General features: G+C 37.9%; 1 protein-coding gene and 1 long non-coding RNA gene across 3 annotated transcripts in view; one reads left to right on the top strand and one right to left on the bottom strand.

Annotated features, from left to right (window-relative positions):
* Window positions 1-14,992, top strand: part of RGL1 (ral guanine nucleotide dissociation stimulator like 1) — a 281,027-nt gene that overhangs the window by 93,516 nt on the left and 172,519 nt on the right. For both annotated transcript variants that reach the window (XM_082472912.1, XM_082472911.1), the window contains exon 2: window positions 4,481-4,644. In XM_082472912.1, the coding sequence (XP_082329038.1) occupies window positions 4,513-4,644 (132 nt within the window). In that variant the 5' untranslated portion in view covers window positions 4,481-4,512. The remainder of the gene's footprint in view (window positions 1-4,480; window positions 4,645-14,992) is intronic.
* Window positions 1-14,992, bottom strand: part of LOC309666529 — a 218,886-nt gene that overhangs the window by 197,132 nt on the left and 6,762 nt on the right. The window lies entirely within an intron of this gene.

Here is a 14,992-nt window from a genome sequence, read left to right as displayed (position 1 = left end):
TAAAAAGAAAATGCACATCTTAAAAGCACAAACTTTAAAGAAATTAAAAATTTTAAGGAAATACATACTTTCACATTGATAATAATCATATAATTTTTTGATTACTTATATAATCATAAATTATTATTTTCACAAATTTCTAACAGCTATCAATTTCTCATAAGACAACTAGGATTTATAAATATTGACTAGAATGGTCTTTGGATTTAACCTAACTTAAAAAACAAAAGCAAAACCTTTCAGCTTTGGTGGGAATGTTACGGCTCTAGGACTTGAATGCAGTGACCTCAAAAACCTTTACATGGCTTTTCTCATCTGCAAATTGTTTCTCAGTGTCAAGTGAAAGCATCTTTCTTCTATTTCACCAGACATGTCTTCCCTATTCTTATCTGACTTCTCTGCTTCAGGCAGTAGAGACAATGTATAATCACAACGCTTTTACAATTAGAAAAAAACCAAAAAACAGCAACTTCTTTTTAAATTTTTGAGCAAAACTTTGCTTCTGTGTTCTCTGATCAGATATTTGCCTTTATAGACAGACAGTTCCTTTCTACACCCTACCTCCAACTTAAGGATGTCCTCATCATTCTGTGGTTAAAAATAATTCTGCTTTGGGTATCAGGTGTTTTAGGATGACAGTTCTTCAAAGCTGATTTCCCAAAGAGCTTATAAGGACTATGATATTTTAGACTAATTATCAAGTAGAGTTGAAGATTTTGCCTTTTAGGTTTACAGTGATTACTTATCTGTTGAGTGGGCTCATATTTGCATGGAAGTTGGCTTGTAAGCCTTGACCGTGTGCTTTAAGAAAGAATGCAGTAGTTCAGCTTTAAGGCATGCAGCCTATCAGAGGTAGAAGAAGGTCGACATATGCCTCATGTTTTAATTCTACCAAAAAAAATGGCTCCACTATATAGACTTCTAGCTCATTTTAGGAAAATAAGAAACCTATAATGCATGAAGGTATAATGAAACCTATAATGCATGGGCCAGCAGCAGGACTGGCTGTATGATTTTGGGGCCCAGAGCAAAATGAAAATGCAGGGTGCCCTTGTTGAAATATTAGGAATTTTAAGACAGTGACAGCAGAGCATTCAACCTTGCCTAGGGCCCTTCTTAGCAAAGGCCATGTGTGACTGTGCAGGTCACACCCGTAAAGCCTGCCCTGCTCAGAAGTTAAGATGGGAGTAAAGAGGAAAAGGAACGATCCATTTTTTTCATGAAATTTCCCTCCCTCTACCTACCTCACTCTTACCTATGATTCATCAGATGTGACCATCTCTCAAGGGGCACTGTTATGCCAGTTACCTAAGACAGTGACACTTTAGTCCATGGGGGAAGGGGCATGAGAGAGAGGTCTCATTCCACCAGTGATGAGATAAAGGGTAGGGGTTGAAAGCCTTCTGAACTGACCTAGGAGAGAGAGCGTGAACTTGGGAACCCTACAACTTTCTAGCAGTTACTTAATCTCTCTGAGTCAAATTTTTCATCGCTGTAAAACTGTGACATTTACCTTGAAGCATTCTCATATGGACTTGACATAATGTGGAAAATACCTAGCGCAGTGACGGATGCAATGGGAGCTCAATAATATTATGCATATGGTCATTTTGTGTGTGTGAGTGAGGAAAGGTACTGAATATGGGTGAAAAGGCGTCAAGTCTCAGGTAGGGTGGAGGATCTCAAAATGCTTGAAGAGCCTCATAAGAGCCGGCTGCCTCTCTGCATCCGTCCCAAGTTCCCAAGTACTTTGGAATGGTTTAAAACTCAGAATGGCATCTTCTCCCAAACAGGGTAAGGAACAATCTGTAGGAAGTCAAGACACAGTAGAGTTCAGTCTCTAACACTGAAAATTTGCCAACGTTCACCCACACCATGGAGATGAGAAAGCAGCTGTGGGCAGACAGTAGAGGAAGAGCCAAGGGGTCACTGGGCTATATTACATTTACACACGTTCCATTGTCCACCCTGAGATGCTGCAGTTTGTCTATTTTATGCAGCTACATCTCCATGATATACAGAGGATACAGCCAAAACCATTTTATGTAGTTTTTCCACTTTGTTTTGATTTATTATTTGTGGTTTACAGTATTATCTCCAATAACAACAATGGAATTTCCTTCCCTACTAATTTGGCCTGTTTCCATTTTGCCTGTTTATTTTAATTTCCTTTTTTTGGACTGAAACCTCCACATGACTCTCCTCTGTTTATTTCCTTGCATGTATGTGTCAGCATCATTTATGTCCACTCAGAAGAACTTTGTGCATTAATGATAAAGGTTCTGTTTCCTGGTTCCTAGGAGAGTGTATTACGTGCACCATGCTTCTAAGTACTTCACAATGGTTTTGGTTAACAGTTTCCTCATCATTGCTCTCTGCCACCAGACTGCTTGCTCTCCATGGCTTACAGATGGAGCATGTGAGGCAGAGAAGTATCTTGGCTGCAGAAGACCCTTCTCTCGAATCTTCTGACCTATCATCCCTGCCCAGCTTCTCAACGCCGATTTCCATTTACTTTTATTTGGGCAGTAGGTTATGTGAGCATAAGACCTGCTTTTTGCAGACATGCTCAGTTCCTTGAAGACATTTCCAAGAAAACTACTCTGTTGTTAACTAATGAGCAATCGCTGCTTGCAGAATTAGCTGCCTGGGGGTGCAGGATGAATGTTAGACTTGACCCTTTCTTATGAAGAGCTTACAGCCCACTAAGTCAAAAAAAGTTGAAGAGAAGGAATAATTCGACTTTTAATCTGTTATTTGAATATATTAGATCTGCTGCCTTATTTTTACTGGAGTCTCATGATTACTGAATTAACTAATCCATCAAACATTCATTTAGTACTTACTCTGTACATGACATCATCTCTAGTGTTAAGATGCTTGAAAGACCAGAAAGTAGAAATAAAGTTGAAAACAAATAATTATAATAAAGTGTTTTAGGTGACATGATAGAGATCTGTCCAGAGTATATATAGAGACTAGCAAAGGAGGAGGGGCCTTTATTCTCTTGGCGTGGTGGGTGGAGGGGAGGTGACACAAACAAAGGCTTAAAAATCCTAGATGTATCTGAGATCCATAAGCACTTTCTTTTTTTTTTTTTAAATACATTTATTTATTTTATTTATTTATTTTTGGCTGCGTTGGGTCTTCGCTGCTGCGCGTGGGCTCTCCCTAGTTGCGTTGAGCAGGGGCCACTCCTCATTGCGGTGTGCAGGCCTCTCACTGTGGTGGCCTCTCCCGTTGCAGAGCACGGGCTCTAGGCGCACGGGCTTCAGTAGTTGTGGCACGTGGGCTCAGTAGTTGTGGCTCACGGGCTCTAGAGTGTCGGCTCAGTAGTTGTGGTGCATGGGCTCAGTTGCTCCGTGGAATGTGGGATCTTCCCGGACCAGGGCTCGAACCTGTGTCCCCTGCATTGGCAGGTGGATTCCCAACCACTGCACCACCACGGAAGCCCCATAAGCACTTTCAAAGGACTGAAACAGAATGGCAGAGGAGGCAGCCGGGCATGGTGGGAGAAGGGAGGCAGTGGAGGCCTTGGATGCTGTGTTAAGGAGTTTGGACTTCATTCTCTGGGCAAAGTTTTTGGTAGGTGGAACATCATTATCAGATTTGCTTTTTAGAAAAATTACCCTGAGAAGGATAGACCCGGGGGACGTGAACGGAGGTAAGGAGATTCCTTAGGGCAGTATGGTGCTGGGCAGACATGATGTGATTCTGAACAAGCCAATGGCAGGTAGAATGATGTCAAGGAAGTAGACTTTATAGAATTGTTATCAATTTTTAGATACTGTCTCTGCAGCAACTGCTGATGAAATGGAGGCTCAGGAAAGTAACACAGCCAATAAATATTGAAGAGAACCTTCCTCTGTGCTTCCACTGCAGTTTGGAAACATGATTACTGTGGCGTTTCACACATTATGCTGTAATACACTGTGTTGTGATTGCTTGTTTACAGCACTTTCTGCCCTGAGACAGTAAGCTTTTTAAGGTGAAGGACCAAACTACCAAATTATTTGTGTATGCCTTGCATGGAGCCTCGAATAAATAAGTGTTTAATAGATGTTTGAAGAGTAAAACTCCTGACACCAGAGCCAGTGCTTCTTCCACATGCACTGCATGGCATGGAGATACGAAAACATCACTCAGGCTTGTCTTACATCAACCCATTTCCATTTCTCCTACTGATGGGCTAGAGCAAAGTGACAAACAGATAGAACAGGCAGAGGATGCTTTTTACTTTGCTTTACAATTTTTATCACTTCGTCCATTATCAGAATGCATCCCTGCCTCCAGAATCCTGCGTTAAAATACCAATCATGAATATCTAAAACATAAAAAGTGGCCATAAATGTTGTTGCCTGTTGTGATACTGTTGTTGATGGTCTCATTATCCACAAATCAAGTGTGATAGTTTGCTTTCCTATCTCTTTTTATGTTACTCAGTGTCTTAACCTGGATCCCACTTTATTCTTCCAAACAGATCCGTAATGCCTCCTGCCTGGCTCTTTCAAGATGGAGGGGAAGCCCGTGGGAGAGCCTGCTCATGTGGTGTCTAAACTCAAACTTTCCACCAAGGTAGAAAGCGCAGGACACTGGCTGGTGGAAGATCACGCTCGGATATGGGAAGTTTTAAAGACAGAGGAGGTAAGACAACTCTAAGTGACACAGTTGGCGCAATGATGGATTTTCTTAGACTTGAAACTATCATTCTTAGTGTAGCCATTATCATAGGCCAGTTTGGCAATTTTTTATTCGGGGGCCATAGGCACAACTACAGCTGGAGAATAAGAAGCCAGGGGTGTGTCCCTTGGACATTAATAATACTCCACAGTGATTCAGCCAAGGGAGTTAGCCCTGCCTGATAGGGCTTAAAATATACAAGTAGACATTGCCCTTGTAGAATCCTACCAAACCTAAATGGGAAATCAAATCGTGGTGAGAAAGTTGATTCCTAAGGATCAACTAACACATGTGGAGTTATATAAATTCATTCCTTGACAGCACGAGGCTAAGTATCAGTTAGGGCTCTTCAGTTGCAAGCAACAGAAATTGACTCTGACTAATTTAAAGAAAATGGGAAATTATTGGAGGATATTGGGAGGCTCACAGAATTGATGGGAAGTTTGGAGAACTACGTTTGGAAACAGGACAGGAACCAAGTCAGCAGGAACTACTCAGAACTGGTCTCTACCCTCTCCTCATTCTCACATTTCTCTGCTCAAGATGCAAAGCCATGGGAGTGAGGGGATCACTGCCAAGCTTAGTCACATGTCTTTCTGTTGGTTATTCTGTAAAGAGAAAAGGAATCTCATGAGAAATCATTGTACCAAGTCCTCAGAGCACTTGTGTTTGGTGTCCAAATCTCTAATACCTGCATGTTGTGACAATTCCAATCTAAGAAACTAACATAACAACTATAGTCGTAAACGTGTGAAATCCAGCCAAAGAAATTGTAAACACTTCCTATGGAAATACTTGCACAACTGATTTTTTTTTTTGGTTACCTGATTTTTTTTTTTTAAGCAATAAAACTCTGCAGAGAGCTCTTGAAGTCTTTGTGTATCTTACCTAACAGGGCCAAGACTAGGGTCAGATAAGGGAGGTGCTGAGGGTACAAAATTTAAGGAGATGCTCACTCTTAGGTTTGTGTCCTGCACTTGCACAAACTTGAAAGTTAATGAGTTCTGATGTTTCACATGCTAGAATGACTTGCTTGCCTCACCCTAGTCCTGGCACCCAATTTTATTCCCCTCCCTCCTTACCCAAAGGTAATCACTATCTTGAATTTGACGTCTATCATCCTTATGCATATTTCAATATGTATACTGCATACGTGTTATCTATATTTCCAATATATAGTATTGATTTACGTCTGTTAAGTTTTACATAAGCTTTATACTGTATATCTACTTCTACACCTTGCTTTTTTTACTTAACATTTTGTTTCTATTTTATCTGTTTTCCATGATGATACATGTAGTTCTAGTTTATTCATTTTAACTGCTTTTTATACTCTATTGATTAATAAGGTCAAATTTATTTATCCATTTTCTTGTTGATTAACTTTGTTTTTTTCAATACAAGGCAGTGTTATACATGTTTCTAGCATAGACACCTAGAAGTGGCATGCTGGATTATAAAGTATGAAAGCCTTCAGTTTTACTAATTATTACCAGATTTGTCTCCAAGATGGGGACATGAGTTTATATCCCCACTAACAGCATATGAGAATTTTCCCTACTCTACATTCTCCCAGTTATTGATATCATCAGACCTTTAAATATTGGTTAATCTGATTATTTTGAAATGGGGCCTTCTTGTTTTAACATGAATTTTTTCCATATGGATAATCAATTATCCTCATACCATTTTTGAATGTCCGTCATTTCTTCTTTAGCTTGTAATGCTATATTTCGTGTATCATGTTTCTTTACATACTCTCTCTGCTGATGTGATACTCCTTCAACTATTCTAGCTTTGAAGGAAACCTGGATATCTGGTAGGGCATGTCCCTCCACTGAGTTATTGCTCTTCAAAATTGTCTTGGCTGTTTTTGGAACTTAGATTTTCAATATGAATTTAGGATGACCTTATTAAGTACTGCAAATATGAAGAAAAAACAAAGTCTGCTGGGAATTTGATATGGATTGCAATAAGTTTGTTGATTAATTTGGGAGAGTATCAACATATTTATGATTCAGTGAATATCTTGTCTCATTGTTGACTTTAAAGGGCATGCTTCAATATTTCACCCTCAATATTTCACCAATATTTTATCCTATACCATTTTGCTGTAAGATTTTTATAACGAAAGTTAAGGAAGCTCCTTCTATTCCTTTTCTTTTTTTGCTAAGTGATAATTTCTTTACATTATAATATTTGAGATCTACAAAATAATATACATGTAACTTATAGTATATAATATTAAAACAAACACTTGTGAGCTCACAACCAACTTAAGAACTAGAATTTTACTGATTTGTTGAATCCATATGTGTAATCCTTCACATCCTGTCCCCTGGATTCCTTTCCTTACAAAGGTAACCATGTTCTTGAAATCTGTGTTTAATCATTCTTTGGCTTTTAAACAGTTTTATTACATACGTATGTATCCCCCCAAAATATTGTTTAGTCATATAAGCTATTTATATAGTTATATATATGTGTGATATATATCTGATTTCTTTGGTGACATTTCTTTCACTCAACCTGTTTCTAAGATTTTTAAGACTTACAACATTAATATATGTAGTAGTAATTCATTAATTTTTACTGTTGAATAATATGCCATTATGTGGTTATACCATGATTTATTTATTCATAGTTATGTTGATGAACATTTCAATTATTTAGTTTTTTTTTATCATTATGAACAATGCTACTGTGAACATGCTTATACATGTCTTATGCCCCTGTATAAGAATGTCCCTATTTTCTAGGTTAATACCTGTTATGTGCAAGTTCCATCTTGCAAGTTATTGCCACATTGTTTTCCAAAGTGGTACCAGTTTACACTCCCACCAGCAGTGCATAAATTTCCCCCTATTCCATATCCTTGCCAAGTTTTGGAATTGTCAGATTTCTTAATTTTTCCTGTCTAGTTTGTATAAAATAGAATCTCATTCTTTCCTCGTTTCCTTCTTGCATCTCAACCCCATCTCTGAAAATTTTTCTTTTTCTTTTAGAGTTTACTTTTCTGAGGGTCTAACTTTAGCAAAAGTCTTTCTTTGTGTGTTTTATTATTATTATTATTATTATTATTATTATTATTATTATTATTTGGTTTGAAGATGTCTTTATTTTAAGTGCAGTCATAGAACGATAGTTTAGATGGATATAGAATTTCAGGTTACTTTATCTCAGTACATTGAAAATATTCCATTGTCTTCTGCTTTCCATTGTTTCCGTTGTAAACTAGCTGAAAGTCTAAGTTTTATTTCTTTGAATATACAGATATTCCTTGACTTACAGTGGGGTTACATCCTGATAATCCCATCATAAGTTGAAAGTATCATAAGTCAAAAATGCATTTAATACACCTAATCTACCAAACATTACAGTTTACCCTAGCCTACCTTAAATGTGCTCAGAAAACTTACCTTAGCCTAAAATCATCTAAATGCAAAGCTTATTTTATAATAAAGTGTTGAATATCTCATGTAATTTACTGAATACTGTACTGAAAGTGAAAAAACAGAATGGTTTTATGAGTACAGAATGGTTGTAAGTGTATTGATTGTTTACCTTTGTGATTGCGTGGCTGACTGAGGGCTGTGGTTTCCTGCCATTGCCCAGCATCATGAGAAAGTATTGTATTGCCTATTGCTAACCTGGGGAAAGATCAAAATTCAAAATTTGAAGTATGATTTCTACTGAGTGTGTATCACTTTTGCACCTTTGTAAAGTTGAAAAAAATGTAAGTTGAACCATTGTAAGTTGGGGGCCATCTGTGATGTCTTTTCTCTCTAATTACTTAGGTATTCTCTACATCTTTGCTGTTTTGCAGTTTTACTCTTCTGTGTTTAGGTGTGGGTTTCTTTTGTTTAACCTCTTGGAAGTCATAAGGCTTCCCAAATATATGGATTGGTGTCTTTCATCAGTGTGGAAACAGCTCTGTAATTTTCTTCTCTAATAATTGCTTTTGCTTCATTTTCATTCTGAAACTCCAACAAGATTTATGCTCATTTTTCTTACACTTTGCTCATGTCCCTTAACCTCTCTTTCAGAGTTACTATCTTTTTTCCTCTCTGTACTGTATTCTGATTAATTTTAGATCTATCCTCCAATTCACTAATTATCTCTTCAGTTGTATCTAATTTGCCCTTTAATCACTGAGTTTTAAATTTCAGTTATTCTATGTTTTACTTCTAGAAGTTCAGTTTTGTTCTCTTAAAATCTTCTAGTCATTATTTTAGTTTCTTGCTTCCTATTCATATTTTTATTTTTAAAGACTATTTGTCAAGACATTTGAAGAGTATGAGATTTTACACTGTTTGCAAATTAGCTGAAAGAGGACATGAGACTTGTCTCAGAGACAAAAGACTTTATTAGTCAGAGAAGAAGCAGTAGCCAGAGTGTCAGCATGTTTGTTTTGGTTCCCTATGTCCCAGTTCCTACAGGAATGACACAGATAGGCCTAGATAGCTGTTTGCACAGGAGAGGATCACTGACCTTGGGGAACTTGCCAGTTTATAGTAGACCGTAAGAAAGCCTACACTTTCTCCTAGTGAGAGACATTACCTTATCCTTGAAGGATACTCACTGCAAACACAGACCTGAAAAATGGTCCAGGTAAAGATCAGTTAGAGCCTTGGTTTTTTTGTTTTGTTTTGTTTTTGTTTTTGTTTTTTTGTATACAAAGCAAGACATGCAGGAACAAGAGAGAGTCATGGAGGAGTGTTTCTGAACAATATTAAATATAATGGTTTTATATTCTAAATCGGCAATTCTGATAGCTGTGAGTCTTATTCAACTATCTGTTTTTTCTTTTGGCTCTTGCACTTGGTGTTTTGGTTCTTTGTGTGTTTTATGATTTTTGAAAGTGGGTTCATTTTTCTGGGAATGAAAGGAGTTTTCTCTGGAGAGAAATTGCATTTACTTCTGGGAGCACTATCAACTGGAAGGCACTTTAAAATAAATTCTTAGCTTGAGGTTTTTCAGACCACTCAATGTGAATATAGGCTGGAAACCTGTAGATATGTATGCTTGTGGTAATTAATTCTAGGGGGAAATGACTCCCCTCTCCCAGCCCCTATCCAGCACCATATTTCAAGATAAGCAATTTTCCTTGTGTTGTCATGGAGGGCATGTGGTTTAACACAATAAGAGTTTATTTCTCAATCACATAATAACCCAATGTAGGTGTTTCTGATGAGAAAGAAGCTTTTCTCCATATGATGATTCAGGATCACAGATTACTTTATTCTTGCAGCTCCACCATCCTCTGGGGCCTAGGAGTATTCTAAGTTCAGATAGCAATTAGCAAAAAAAGAGATTGAAGAAGACACACCCAGTTCTTAACCTTCTTGGACCAGAGTGACATACATCATATCACTTTACATTCTATCATCACTGAGAACTAATCCCACTGTCCTATGTGGATATGAGGGAGGTGAGGTGGGGAAATGTAATCTCTGGCTGGGCAACCACTTACTAGTGATGACTCAGTACTCTGGAAAGGGAAGCACAAATTGAATTCTGGTGGGCAGTTAAATAAGTGTCTAGCAAAAAACAAAGCTTAAGTTTACCTGGTTAAGCCAATGCCCTCAAAATGGAGGCTGACTTCAGTGCTTATCTCTGTAGGTTCTTCTTTCATATAGGTTTGGCTTTTAAGAGTTCTTAATTTTTTGTCAGCCCATCAATATATTGAAAAAGACATTTTAGTTTTATTTTATCAAGCATTTTTTAGTTGTTCTTAGGGGGAGAGTTGAATTATGGTATTCAGTCCACAATACTGCTGGAAATGTGAGTCCTACACTCTCTTGTGAGTTAAAGTGTATCTTAAAAATATATGCTTTTTAAACTTATTTTTAAAAAAGTATTTCACTTGGTCAGAAAGCATCATCTAGATAATGTTGAATCTTTATTATTTTTGGCCACATTTAGATAGGTACCTTCTCACACAATATTTATAACTGACTTCTTAGAATCATTTATAAATTTTATGTAGGCACAAATCAGTTTGTCAAATATATTTGAATTTAAAATATTATTTCATCTTTAATGTATTAATTTTAACTCTTCTAAATGTACCATTAAATATAAATATTTAATTGTTAAATTATAAATAATACCTGAATATAGCAGAAAATAATGAAGTTTTTGATGAATGATCAAGCATGAAAAATAAGTGTCTTTATAAAATCTCCATATCTTTTTTCCCCAATTTTTATTGGAGTACAGTTGATTTACAATGTTGTGTTAGTTTCAGGTATACAGCAAAGTGAATCAATTATACATATATATATATATATATCTCCACTCTTTTTAAGATTCTTTTCCCATATAGGTCATTACAGAGTATTGAGTAGAGTTCCCTGTGCTATACAGTAGGTCCTTATTTGTTATCTATTTTATATATAGTAGTATGTATATGTCAATCCCCATCTCCCAATTTATCCCTTCCCCCCAGTAACCATATGTTTGTTTTCTACATCTGTGGCTCTATTTCTGTTTTGTAAATAAGTGCATTTGTACCATTTTTATAAAATCTCGGTATCTTTTTTATTTTATTTTATTATTATTATTTTTTAACATCTTTATTGGAGTATAATTGCTTTACAATGGTGTGTTAGTTTCGGTATCTTTTATTTTTTAAAATGAGCAAGGGAGCAGTGAGGAGGTTGGACATATTTTTGTGGTGATGAAAATGTTCTGTCCTTTGATTGTCATGGTGGTTACATGAATATGCACATTTGTCAAAACTAACTGAACTATGTACTTAAAATTGATACACTTTATTATATGTCAATTATGCCTCAATAAAGTTGACCTTAAAAAATGGGCAATAGGTTGGGGGAACAGCATTAAATAAATCAGTAATTGCAATGCAGTGTGATGAGTGCTGTAATAAATACACCCACAGGTGTTTGCAGAGCCTACAGCAGGGAGCTGTAGTCTAGCATGGGTGTGAGTAAGCTTATGTAGGTGTGGGTGTCAGGGAAAGAAAGCTTCCCAGAGAGGTAAGACTTGAGTTCATTCTTAAAAGAAAAGTAGAAGTTAGCCCAGAAAATGGGATCTTAGAAGGGGAACCAGAGCAAGTATTCCTGGAAGAGGATAAATTGTACAAAAGGGCAGTATTAGAGAGAACATCCTGCAGTTTGGAGCATCTGTAGCAGAAGAGAAATGGCAAGAGATGAAGCTGCAGAGAAGCACCAAATAACGAAAAGTCTTATATGCTTCACTTGGATATTCAGAAATTGTCCTGTGGGCCCTGGGGAGTCAGTAAAGGGTTTCAGGCAGGGATAGTGACATGGTCAGATTTGTTTTTTAGAAATGCTGCTCTGTCAGACATGGGAAGGGTGGCCTAGAACACTTCAAAACCGCTCTTGGCCACTTTGGTGTCCTTCTTCTCTGTCCACGCTATGCTAGGGATTATTTGGGGTTGTTCTTTTTTTCATGATGGGAATTCTCTCTTTCCAGCTAGGCTGTCTGTCCTTGAGACCATGTCCATTAGTTTTAATTCTACTTCACTTAGAAACCCTAAAGCACTGGCATACTGCTGGACACAAGTTGAAATAAATACCTGATGGTTGATTGATGAATCATTTTCATAGTGATTCTGTAATCATGTAATCATGATTTCATAGTAATATGTTGTTTCTCTAAATTTTAACATCAACCAAAATACTGCCATCTCTGGGTACAAAGGTGATTCATTTGATTCACCATTGTATAGCACTAAGTGGTGGTGTTTTTTTGTTGTTGTTGGTGTTGTTACTGATTGAAATTGCATCAACTCATTCATTATGCACTGGACTTATCTGTGCTCAATGTCTTACATTTGTGAGAAGGCTGCCAAGATAAGCAATATTCTCTGTGGCTGTGAAACAGAGATGTTTTCTGTGTGAAATTAAACTAGTGAACGCCTGTATGGAGTCTCTCCCTCTCAATCCAGTTCTGGAATGTGGGCCCACACTGTAACATCACATTCTTGGAGGAAGAAATAGTATGTGTTCATCATGCATACTTTGGAGATTAAATCATACTCCTCTGAGGGATAGGAAGAGAGAGAATTTTTTAAAAAAAGAAAAACTAGATGACAATTTGGACAAGCAATGGGTGTGCATTGTATTCATCTCTGAAGAGTCAGCTCTTTGCTGAACTTAAAGGCTATGGTTCGATGACAGCACTAGGCTTCTTCTTTGTGATTCTGAATGACTTCTCTCTGCCACAAATTTTAACATGAGGCAAAGGAATAGAAATGTCCTGCCTAGGACCTTATTAATATATAAACATGCTTTGAAGTATTTTTACTGAGATGAGTAAAGTAGACATTATCATCAGTAGTGAGAAATGGAACATTGAGACCGAATAATATTCAATTGGGGTCTGTAAGGGAGGGAAAATATCATTTATTGAGCACCTACTCTGTGTCAAGAACTGTCCTTGGCACTTTTATATTCATCAATATATATATATATATATATATATATATATATATATATATATATATATTTATTAAATGGATTGTGCTTTTAGTAATCTTTATTTATTTATTTTTATATTTATTCTTGGCTGTGTTGGGTCTTCGTTTCTGTGCGAGGGCTTTCTCTAGTTGCGGCGAGTGGGGGCCACTCTTCATCGCGGTGCGCGGGCCTCTTCACTGTCGCGGCCTCTCTTGTTGCGGAGCACAGGCTCCAGACGCGCAGGCTCAGTAATTGTGGCTCACGGGCCTAGTTGCTCCGCGGCATGTGGGATCTTCCCAGACCAGGGCCCGAACCCGTGTACCCTGCATTGGCAGGCAGATTCTCAACCACTGCGCCACCAGGGAAGCCCTTCATCAATATATTTAATTGTCACAGCCATAGGGACATTTCTGATAAGGATTTTGAAGATTAGAAGTTAAGGCACATGCTCAAAGATACATAGCTGGTAAGTGGCAGAGTAAGATTCAAACTCAAGCTTGTCTCTCTTCATTTATACTCTTGCCTCCTCATGAAGCTGTCTACCAAAATTGTTTAAATCGACCTGATTCTACATTTGGTTTCCCTGCCCAGACTTCAGCTTAATCCTGGCCAGGGCAGCATCCTCAGCACAATAAATGGTACCAGTCTTGCTCTCCTAGGGCTTGGCTCAGCAGTGTCTCGTGGGAATAAACACCAACGTGCCCACTGAGTCATACCTCTCCTTCATTCCTCAAAGTGTTGTCCAAGTGTGTGGCTGGGTTTCCATCTCAGTTTTCCCATGTAGTATCCAGGTATCTCATGGAAACTGCACCCTGCCCTTAACTCCATCCCATTTAAATGGAGCCCTAAACCTCTGCTAAGCTCTTCATAGCTCTTTTTTCTGCATAACTGAATCTTGCTCCGCATACTCGAAGCTATTGACTGGAGTCCAATAGTGTGAACAGTCTGATTGTTTGGAACCTGGGTATTTTCACCCATTCCCTGAACTACTGTTGCTTCCTTGGACATTAAAGCCTGCCAGAATCACATCAGAGTTTTCCTATGCTCTTGAGATACTGCTCACCAAACAGTCTGCTATCACCACGGGACACAGACCTACTATCAGGAAAGTCTCTCTAGCTCCAATCTACCCACCTTGTATCTTCATATTTTTACCCCTTGGCTCTTGCTGCCAGAGTCCCAAGTAGCCCCATGTAAGACCATTTGAGTTATGGCATGAGGTTTCCAATAAGCTTCATAGTCTAAACTAAAGGGGGATACCCCTGATATCAAACCTTTCATATTGGCTACTTTTCAGTGTGGGTGTTAGAAGGTGCTCGAGTATCACCTCTTCAAGGAAGACATCCTTGACCCCTCTGGTCAGGGTTAGTGACCCTACCGTGTGGTCCTACCTCTGCTTATCTATCTCATAAGACTCATCACATGAATGGTACTTGAATGTTTATATATTGCTGTCTCTCAAACTAGAATGTAAGCTTCTCAAGGGCAGGGCCTCTGTCATATTCATCTGTATATGCCAATATTATTCACGGTGTTTGGCACTTAGTAGGTGCTTAAGAAGTATTTACCAAATACAGAAAATATATAGAGGAGTTAAGAGCGTGGACTCTGGAGCCAGACTTGCTGTGTGACCTCGTTAAATTTCTTAATCTCTGTATTTCAGTTTCCTCATCTGTAAAACGTGTATACTAATAGGTTGTGAGAATTAACTGAGTGATAAGATGCAAAATGCTTAGAACAGTGCTCCTACATAACAAGCAATAGATGCAGACTTTTATTATTATTGAATGAATCAGTGAGGGGGGAAGAGTACAAAATGTTACACCACCCTGGCCTACTAATTTTACAATAGTTGCTTCTGACCC

This window comes from Balaenoptera physalus (assembly GCF_965194825.1).
Source record: "Balaenoptera physalus genome assembly, chromosome: 1".
Classification (NCBI taxonomy): Eukaryota; Metazoa; Chordata; class Mammalia; order Artiodactyla; family Balaenopteridae; genus Balaenoptera; species Balaenoptera physalus.
Note: the sequence above shows the minus strand (reverse complement) of the source record. Positions and strands in the feature narration are given on the sequence as shown.